Source organism: Pleurodeles waltl, chromosome 11 (genome assembly GCF_031143425.1).
Source record: "Pleurodeles waltl isolate 20211129_DDA chromosome 11, aPleWal1.hap1.20221129, whole genome shotgun sequence".
In the NCBI taxonomy this organism is placed as follows: domain Eukaryota; kingdom Metazoa; phylum Chordata; class Amphibia; order Caudata; family Salamandridae; genus Pleurodeles; species Pleurodeles waltl.
In genome coordinates this window covers 699,966,183-699,976,691 of record NC_090450.1, presented here as the reverse complement: position 1 = coordinate 699,976,691, position 10,509 = coordinate 699,966,183, and the positions used below count along the sequence as shown (strand labels likewise).

General features: G+C 45.1%; 1 protein-coding gene across 6 annotated transcripts in view; it reads right to left on the bottom strand.

Annotated features, from left to right (window-relative positions):
* Positions 1-212: 212 nt before the first annotated feature.
* Positions 213-10,509, bottom strand: part of OGDH (oxoglutarate dehydrogenase) — an 833,675-nt gene continuing 823,378 nt past the window's right edge. For 5 of the 6 annotated variants that reach the window (XM_069214267.1, XM_069214270.1, XM_069214268.1 and 2 more), the window contains one exon: positions 213-2,813. In XM_069214267.1, the coding sequence (XP_069070368.1) occupies positions 2,693-2,813 (121 nt within the window). In that variant the 3' untranslated portion in view covers positions 213-2,692. The remainder of the gene's footprint in view (positions 2,814-10,509) is intronic. The other variant, XM_069214271.1, reaches the window with a different exon arrangement.

The window sequence follows — 10,509 nt, the reverse complement described above, 5'->3', positions numbered from 1 at the left end:
AAGGGAGTTACATCTTCAGGAAGGAGGACCCCTCAGAAACAAATAGGTTTGAAAGTTACGTCATATTTTACAGAAAACTGCTTTAATGCTTATAACCAAAAAAAGCTTGGTCATGTGACCAAACCAGCATGATAAAGTTATGAACAACCCACCGTACTAGAAAAGGTGCAATTGAGAAAGTAGCACATAAGTAAGGCTAAAAGACACATCCAGAAGGATAACTTCTTTATTGGTGAGGCACAAAAATAACTGAAAATATTTTTTTCTTTATGTACCAAAATAAATAAAGTTGTTACTGTGTCAGTGGCGCTCAATTAATAAAATGCATCCAGGTGGTTTCTTTATCTCATAAAAAGGTGTAGCAAAAGGAGCCCCCATCTTGAAGTCCCCTGCCGTTTCCGTCCACACTGACCACGTCAAAATTTTGTCTGCATTTGGCACCGGATATAATTCAAAACTCAATAACTGTTGTTTCAGTGCAAGAAAACAGGCTTACAGTGTTGATTATAATTTTTTTTTTTAAAAGGGGAGCATCAGTCAAGTGTACAAAAATAAAATAGCTCATGATCAGGAAGTGGATGAATTAAAGTCATGCGTGTTCTCTCCTAGAAAATGCTTCCATTGCTTTTGCTGCTAAGGAGTCAATTCTTGTTCTAGCTCAAGGCACCCTCCATTTTAGATTATAGTACGCTTTGCACAAACCCTTAAACATGATGCTGTAAATAACGAGATATTAAACGCTGTCAATACAAACGTGTGTACCTTATTTTTGTACATTTAACAGCAGCAACCTGTTTACAGAGTGTGACCACTTGAAGGTCGTGAGAAGGGGATTTTTTTATTCACATATGTACATTTTTACATTATTTTTTTTGTCGGTTTGACAGCTGCTGAAATTAAAGGTGAGAGAGGCACTAGGGAGAGAACAATTATTTCTGAAGATGCAAACAAAAGCATGCACAGCAATTGAGACCATGCACTCGAATCAGACCATGAAAAGCACTAGATATAGAGACAATATGTTCAAGTTAAATGGCGAGGGCATGAGGACGACAGAATATGGAGAACTATGCAAATATGAGGGTTAGCCTAAAACATTGGCTTGCAAATAAGAAAAAACAACCAGAAGTCAGTAAAAACAATGCATTTCTTCGTTCTACCCAAGAAAATAGAACATGTTTCCGACTAACTGCTGTCAGAAAGAAAGTTATTCCCTCAGAGCCAACTGGTTTGCTCACTAGAAGGTAAGGTACTTTGCCCTAGAGATGCAACCTAACTGGACTGTTTAATGCAAGCTCAAGACTTCCGTTACTTTGCCTCTCAAAAACCACTACACCAAAGGGAAGAGATCTGTTCATAATAAATTTGTAAAAATGTTTAAAATAAGGAATTGGAAGCATTAAAAAAAGATGGAAAGGAGCTCTCTGCCAGTATGTACTTACTGAAACCTAATGGGGGCAGGAGTGCATCCTCAACTCCCAATAATGCAGCAGCCCTCAGCCATTACTTGTGGGGTGCGATCAAACTAAAAACAATTTCCTGGTACATATAATAAAAACAGACTGTATGAAGTGTTTCCAAACCCAAACACGTATGTTAGTAAAATAAATTCCCCTTAACTCCCTATCAATGGCAAGTGTGCTCACAACCAGCAGATCACAAAGCAGCACAGCTGGCCCTAGCGTTCTGTCCCTGTATTACAAGTGTACATGGTCTGGAAACCCTTTCTTTGTCACAGAAGAGTCATTCTGGGAAATCCGTCCCTGTTGTCCAAGAAACTGACCACCCAAATTTCTAGCACTAGCATAGACAACACACTCACCCATAAGTCCCTGCTCAAATCTTTGATGTAACAAGTGGGTTGAGGAGATCTCCCACCATGACACACGCGTGACCAGTTAAAAGTGCTGAGAAGAGGTTGAAAATTCAAGTGGTGAGAAGTATCTTATTGGCTCCGTGCCAGTATGCATCTTTGCAGGATAGGTAAAGTCTACTGTTAAATGTGTGAAGTTGTGTATACCAACTCATGGGAAAAAAACTAGGTAAAGGGGGAATGAGTACAGTCAATGAAGGTTAAGGATTCTACATAATTTTTGGTTTCTACTAAGCAAATCAAGTTTTCTTGCTTTGCTTCATGCTTCTTTTGGAATGATAACTTGACATGCCCAGCACTCACATAACAGACCATCAACGCTTTCTACACCCAATTTAAATGTTAAGATTTTGGTGAAGGTCAGCCCCCAATGCCAACAGTATGGATGGCACAGATATTTTCCAAGGAACACAAACATCTCAGTATAGTTTAGAGTTGCCATTTCTCTGTGCAAACCATACCTAATGCAGTAGAAGCAGAAACAATTTTAAATAACAAAATTACAGAGGTCCTCTTTTGGGACAACGAGGAACAGAGCCCCACCCCCTTTTGATGCAAATTTGCATTGAAATACATTTGCAGGTATTGTGTGTGGCTTTCAAACAGGTTGCAATGAGAATGTTTAAAAAGTAAAAGTATTTCCAAGGCAAAAGGACACCTGTTTTCTGCAGCACTGTCAGGGAAATGGTTTGGCCACAAGTTAGGGCCCATTCTAAATCCTCCTCCAACCCCCAAAATTTCCTCAGGCAGATTTATTTTAATTTACATGGTCTACAGTGGAGGACAGACTAAGAGGAGTCAAAGTTGCGCTGCAGTGGTTCATGATAAGCCTTTGAAGGAGTTCATGTTAAAGGCAGTATCCAAGAAGCGTTTCAGTTCAGTCAAGTGGTTCTTCTTGTTCCCAGTGGCTGGTGCTGCTGCTGGGTCTCGGCCAGCATACCTGGAAAAGGGCAAAAATAAGTTATCAGTGAAAAGCCTTCACACCATTTAATTGTGCTGACTTAGTGCTCATACAGGTGAAAAAGGCCAAGTATTTTGGAAATTAGGATTCTTAAAAGAAGAAGTGTAACATATGCGAAGGGCCCACAAATACAAAACTCCAGAACCATCCAATAATGGGAAAAAAGCAGGCGCTTGAAGAACAAGTTACCTATCCTCAGTAACAAACTTTCCGTTAGAGACTACTATTATCAGAAGAAATAGTTTTGCAGCCTAAAGTGTTTTCTGGATTCACATGCTTTGCATACTTCCACCATCTAGCAGTTGGGTCTGGAATAGTCTTTCTTTGTTTTTGTTATGGGGGTCATTGACCACCATTTGGTGGTATGCCCAAACTCTTTGTGATGTCAGGGGGCACCTCGGATGTTCCTGTGCATAGTTGCCATCTTCAGATTCTTATTTCCGAGCTGCCTCCCCTAGTGTTGTGCCCTTTATTCTTGTTGAGTTTGCCCTAGCGCCTGTGGGTAGAATCAACCCCCCCCCCTTTGAGTAATATGTTTGCACTGTCTCTACTATCCATCTTGATATAGTTCCCTTTGATATTGATGACCCTTTGGTTGCTCCTGCAAAGGATACAAGTAGTTAGTTTCCTTTGCAGAAATATTTGGTCTTTTGCAGATAGAATATAAGGGCCTTCTTAAGTCCAGGGTGTGTAGGGCTCTTGCAGTTTTTGTTTGCGGTTCTCTGAAGAACACCGCTCGCTGTATGCTTTGATTAACATGGAAACTGAGGACTACCTTTGGAAGAAATTGTGGGTTGGTTCTAAGGACTACTCCTTATGTATCTGCAAGAATGGTTCCTGTATTGTTAGCTCTTGCTAACTCTTGGCAGTGAAGGGATAGCAATCAAGAAGATAGTAAGTGTGAGTGATTTGAGATCTGCTTGGACATAGGTTCAAAGGGCTTTACCAATAATTGCATTTATAAACAAGTTACTTACCTTCGGTAAAGCATTATCTGGTAAAGACTATCTAGCTGCAGACTCATTACCTTTGAATTCCCTGGCTTCAGCTTTGAATCAGGAATCTTTTTGCTCAGCAATACCCTGCGCACGCTGTCGCTCAGTTCCGTGTGAGTCGTCCGGCTCCGCGTGGCTTCATCAGCGTCTTTGGAGCTATCTGTGAAGTCACAGTCATCTATATAGATGCCACCTTGGCATACGTCAGTTCTTTTATCCACAAAACTTCCACGCCAGAAGCACAGAGTCATGGATAGAACCAACATTTGTCTGTGAAAAACTAGGGCCCTGAAAAGGGAGAAACCCTAACCCTACTAGTCATATCCACAGAGCGGGGAGCATGAATGCGTGTAAGGAATCTGCAGCAGGATAGAGTCTCAACCAGATAATGCATTATCGAAGGTAAGTAACTTGTTCATCTGATAGAGACTTCTGGCTGCAGATTCCTTACCTTTGAATAGATACCCAAGCCATAGGCTCCTGGCAGTGGGCTGTGGATAGTACTCCTTACACTAAAAAGTCCTGTAGGACTGAATGGGCAAAGTACCCATCCTTCGTACCTGATTGTCCAGGCAGTAATGTTTAGCAAACATGTGCAAAGACGCCCACGTTGCTGCCTGACTGATCTCCAGGACTGGAGTGGTAGCAGTGTTGCCCCTGGTAGAATGAGCCCGCAAGCCCTCAGGAGGCTGCTACCTGGTCAATGTGTAGCATTTCTTAATGCAGAGAACGACCCAGCGCGAAATGGTTTGCCTATGCACAGCCCGACCAGTCTTTTCTCCAACGTACCTGAAATGGTGCTACCACCTTGGGGAGGAAAGAGGCACGAGTTCTGAGAACCACTTTATCTGGATGGATAGTGAGATACAGTGGCTTTGATGACAGTGCTTGCATTTCACTCACCCTCCTGGCAGATGTTATTGCCACTAAGAAGGCTGTCTTGATGGTGAGCAGCTGGAATGGACAGTTGTGCAATGGCTCAAAGGGAGCACACATGAGAAATGTGAGGACAGGATTTAAGTCCCATTGAGGCATAATAAAGGGCGTAGGGGGAAACATATGTACAAACCCTTTGAGGAATTATGTACAATGAGAGATTTGAACAAAAAAAGCTGGTCAGGCAGCCGAAGGAATGCAGGTAAGGCAGAAAGATGGCCCTTTAGAGTCCCTAAGGGAGAACCCTGCTGGGCTAGAGACAGAATGAAGAGAAGAATGTCGGAAAGAGAAGTAGAAAGAGGGTCCATTGACCTTTCTATACAATAATTTACAAAGTGTTTCCAACGGCAGGCATATACCGGTTTAGTGGAGGGACACCTGGCTGCCAAAATAACCTTACAGACTTCGGGAGGAAGGTCAAAAGCCATCAACTGTTGCTGCTCAATCTCCATGCATGAAGGCACAGGGTTGGCAGGTTCAGGTGGAGAATCCTCCCATGCTGCTGCGACTGACGATCCTCTTGAAGAGGCAGCCTGATTGGAGGATTGATGCTCATTTTGAGTAGCTCAGGATCCCAGACTCTGGCGCCCAATCTGGAGCCACTAAGATGACTTGGGCCCAGTCGTTCTTGATCTTCTTGAGAACTCTGGGCAGAAGTGGTACGGGAGGAAAAGTGTATAGAAGGCCAGAATTCCACTTGCAGCGAAAAGTGTCACCATGCGATTACCGCCCTGGAAACTCCAACGCGCAATAGTCCCACAGCTCTTCCCACTGCTGAAAGAGTCCGTGCGCCACCTCCGGATGGAGATACCATTCATGATCTGCTAGGCATCGACGGCTGAGTTTGTCCGCCCTGGAGTTCAGAGAACCTGCCAGGTGTTGAACCAACAGGGTTATACCCTGCTGTTGCAGCCATGTCCAAAGACTCAAAGCCTCTTGATGAAGGGTCCATGACCCCACACTGACCTGCTTGTTGCAGTACCACATTGCGGTGGTGTTGCCCTTGAAGACCTGCTCTATCTTCCCTTTCACAATAGGAAGAAATGCTTTAAACGCCAGCCGGATCGCCCAGAGCTCCAATAAGTTGATATGGAGCCTGGATTCCGCCAGAGACCAGAGGCCCCTGATCTCCGCCTCTCCCAGGTGGCCGTCCCATCCCAGAAGTGACGCATCTGTCACTACTGTGAGATCTGGTTGGGGTAGGGAGAGGAGCCTGCCTTTGACCCAACTGAAGTTCACTAACCACCAGTCCAGTACACAGGGAAAATGGTGTCCTCGCACTCACAAAGTCCATGATAATGGAGCTGGAGTTCATGAGGGCACCTCTGCTGAGGAAGGGGTGCCCTCACATACAGGTACCTGCACCCTGCCCTCTGGGATAGGAGTGCCTAGAGGGTAGTAACACCCTCTCCCTTGGAAATAACTTGTTACATGGCTTGGGAGGGGTAGCCTCCCCAAGACACCGGTATGCTTTGAAGGACACATTTGGTGCCCTCCTTGCATAAGCCAATTTACACCGGTCCTTACTCTGGCGCAAAACTGGACAATGGAAAGCAGAGTGACCACTACCCTTACCATCACCACCCCAGGGTGGTGCCCAGAGCTCCTCAAGGTGGCCACTTCATTCTGCCATCTTGAATTCAAGATGGGCGGAGGCCCCTGGGAGCAACTGAGTGGCCAGGTCAAGCAGGTGATGTTGCAGCCCCCTCCTGATAGGTGGTCACCCTGCTAGGAGACCAATCTCCATTCCTAGGCTATTTAGGGCGTCCCTCTTGAGTGGGTCCTCAGATTCATCATGCAAGATTTCACCAGGACTCCCCTGCATATTTTACTTCATCTTCTGGCCACCAAGTGTGAGGGTACCCCTGCATGAGGAGGGTGTCCATACAGACCCCAGGCTACTTCCTGGACTCCAAGTGCGGTGAAGCCATCTTATGTATGTAGTGGACACTGGTTTTCACAAGTGGTCCAACTACATAATGGCTTCTCCGAACCTAGGCATGCTTGGTATTAATCATGCTGGAATTATGCAACTACACAGAGTCCAGTGTTAGTTGCAAGATACCTTAGAACAAGAGTTCCTTAGAATATCCCCCAGTTCTGCCTGTGCAGCCTTACAGGGTCTAGCTGCCAGCCCATGATGCTGCTGACCCCGGACACTGTTCTGCCCTCCTGCTGGTGAGCCTGGCTCAGGCTGGAGAGGCAGAAGGAATGGTTTCTTACCTGTAACTCCAGTTCTCTCGTAGGGGTATTTCCATGATAGTCATAAGCATTGAATAGTTCCGCGCGCCTGCGGGGACCCCGGAGCACTGATGTGAAGTATATTCTTAAGTGCAAACACCAGCCGTTTAAAGAAAAGGTCTGTCAAAAAACACTTAAGAATAACATTGTGCAGCCTATGTGAACAGCTACACAGGCCAAATTGTTGAAAAGAAAATCAATAGTAGTGTAAATTCATGTTCAAACACCTATTTATTCTAGAAATGTAATAACAAATACATTCTCATACTTTATTTACACCTCTGATGAGAATAAAACAATGTAGGGCAGTGTAGCCCATAGGCTGCCATTATACAGAATGTAAATAGAGCTGTGCCTTTAAGAAAAGTAAAGTCTTCCTGTTTCCCATCATGCACAGCAAAAGGCAGTTGCCTCAGTTCTTTTTTGGAGGCTATTACCTGACATGAAGAAAAAACAAAACATTTGTTGGAGTACCCACCTCCATAATATTCATGTTCTATGTCAACTCCACCGGGGAGGAGGGAGGGTTGCTTATGACTATCATGGAAATACCCCTACGAGAGAACTGGAGTTACAGGTAAGAAACCATTCCTTCTCTCGTAGGGGATTTCCATGTATAGTCATAAGCATTGAATAGAGTAGCAAGCCCATCCCCATAGCCGCGGTGGAGTCGATATAAGAATACTGAGAAAAACATGAATCATGCAAACAAATTCTTGAGCAAAGCCTGTCCAACCTGAGCATCTGCCCTAGCGTCTGTATCAAGGCAGTAATGCTTAGTAAAGGTATGGACCGACCTCCAAGTGGCAGCCTTGCATATTTCTGCCAAAGGGACATTTCTCATCAAGGCTACAGTAGCTGCTTTCCCTCTGGTCGAGTGGGCTTTTGGTCTACCACCAAGGGATTTGTTTGCTAACTGATAACATAACATTATACATGAAACAATCCACCTGGATAAAGATTGTTTAGATGTGCCCAAACCTGTTCTGATTGGGCCATAGTTAATAAAAAGCTGTTGTGATTTTCGTAAGCTTTTTGTCCTGTCCAAGTAAAATTTCAATACTCTCTTTACATCCAGAGAGTGCAGAGTTCTCTCAGCAGGAGTAGCTGGATTCTGAAAGAAAGTTGGTAATGAAATTGTTTGGTTCACATGGAAGTCGGAGACTACCTTAGGTAGAAATTTTGGATGAGTTCTCATTACCACTTTTGCAGAATGAAAAACCGTGTAGGGTTCCTGAGCGCAAAGGGCCTGGATTTCGCTGACCCTACGCGCTGAAGTGATTGCCACCAGAAAAGCAGCTTTCCATGTGAGATGCTGCAGCGATGCCTTGTGTATCGGCTCGAATGGCGGCAGCATCAGACGTGATAAGACAACGTTCAGTTCCCATGGAGGAGAAGGCTTTCTAATGGGAGGAAAAACCTTTTTTAAACCTTCTAGGAAATCCTTAATAATCGGAATCCGAAAAAAGGAAGTTTGTGAAGGACTCTTTCTGTATGCTGTTATCGCCGCCAAGTGAACTTTTATTGACGACAGTTGTAAGCCCGATTTTGCCAAACTTAACAAGTATGGTAAGATAGATTGTTCTCCACAAGAAACCGGGTCAATGTTGTTGTGTAAACACCAAATGCAGAATCTCTTCCACTTGCTTGCATAGGCTGATCGTGTGGAAGGGCGTTTTGCTTCCCTCAGAATTTCCATACAGTCCTGAGGTAAGTTCAAATGTCCATATTGCACTAGCTCAGGAGCCATGCTGCCAAACTCAACGATGAGGGGTTGGGATGAGATATCTGCCCTCTGAACTTCGTGAGAAGGTCCGGGCGATATGGTAGCCTGATGTGTGGTTTGAGTGACCGGTGAAGAAGGTCTGGGAACCACCACTGGCGTGGCCACTCCGGAGCAATTAGGATCATTTTGGTCTGAGCATTGGACAACTTCTGGAGAACTGCCGGAATCAGGGGAAGCGGTGGAAAGGCGTAAAGAAATGCCCCTGACCAGCTTATCCATAGGGCATTCCCCAGTGTCCCTGGATGGTAATATCTGGAGGCGAAGTTTTGGCATTTTTTGTTTTCTGGGGTTGCGAATAGGTCTGTAGAAGGGGTACCCCAGAGTGCGAAAATGGAATGAACGACGTCGTCGTGTAGTACCCATTCGTGGTTCTCGCTTATTACCCGACTGAGGGCATCCGCTTGAACATTCTGGATGCCGGGCAGGTGAGTTGCCACTAGCGACAGGTTCCTGGCTAGAAGCCAATGCCAGATTGTCTGGGCCTCTCTGGATAAAATTCTGGACCTGGTGCCTCCTTGTTTGTTCACGTAGTACATAGTGGCCACGTTGTCTGTCTGAAGGAGAGTTTCCGTTCTCAGAGAGGGAAGGAAGGCTTTGAGCGCAAGGTGGACTGCGCGAAGTTCCAGCAGGTTGATGTGATAGAGACTCTCTTTCTGTGACCACTCGCCTTGGACTCGAAGATGTTCCATGTGCGCCCCCCATCCGAGCAGTGACGCATCTGTTACGATGGTTTGAGATGGAGGTCGTTGTTGGAACGGAATCCCCACCAAGAGATTGCTGGGCAAACACCACCACTTGAGGGATTGTAGGGTGTGAGGAGACAGCAGGACTTTGTTCTCCCAATCGTCCCTCAGTTGACACCACTGATCCTCTAGATTTTCCTGCAATGGTCTCATATGGAGACGAGCATTGGGAACCAGATGGATACAAGACGCCATCGAGCCCAGTAGAGAAGCTATTATTCTTGCAGTGGCTTGAGGTCTTTCCTGCAGTTGTTTGCACTTTTGGAGAATCGATAACCGTCGTTCCTCCGAAGGAAACACCTTTCCTAGCTTGGTATCTACAATGGCCCCTAAGTAATGCAACCTCTGAACAGGTGTTGCTGTTGATTTCAGAAGATTGACTTGAAGACCAAGTTTTTGTAGCAGTTGTAGAGTCCATTCGAAATGCTGCTGTGCCTCGAGATAGCTGGAGGCCTTTATGAGCCAATCGTCTAGATAGGTATAGACGAATATTCGCTGTTTCCTCAAGTGGGCGGCTACTACCGCCATGCATTTGGAAAAAGTCCTTGGCGCTGATTTTAGGCCGAACGGTAGAACTGCAAATTGGTAATGGCGTTTTCCGACAGTGAACCTTAGGAATTTTCGATGTTTCTTGGCTACTGGGATATGGAAGTAAGCGTCACAAAGATCTATCGCACATAGCCAGTCGCCCTGACGTAAATGTGGGTAAATTTGGTGTAAGGCTAACATCCTGAATTTTTCTTTGCGAATCCATTTGTTTGCTGTCCTCAGATCTAAGATGGGACGAAACTCTTGTTTGTCTTTTTTCTGTACAAGGAAATATCTCGAATAAATCCCCTTCCCATGTTGGCTGATGGGAACGGGTTCTATGGCTCTTTTTTGCAATAGGATATTGACCTCTAACTGCAGAGCTTCGAGATGGTGGTTGGCTGTTTTGGGTGGAACAGATGGTGGAGAACTGGTGAATCTGAGAG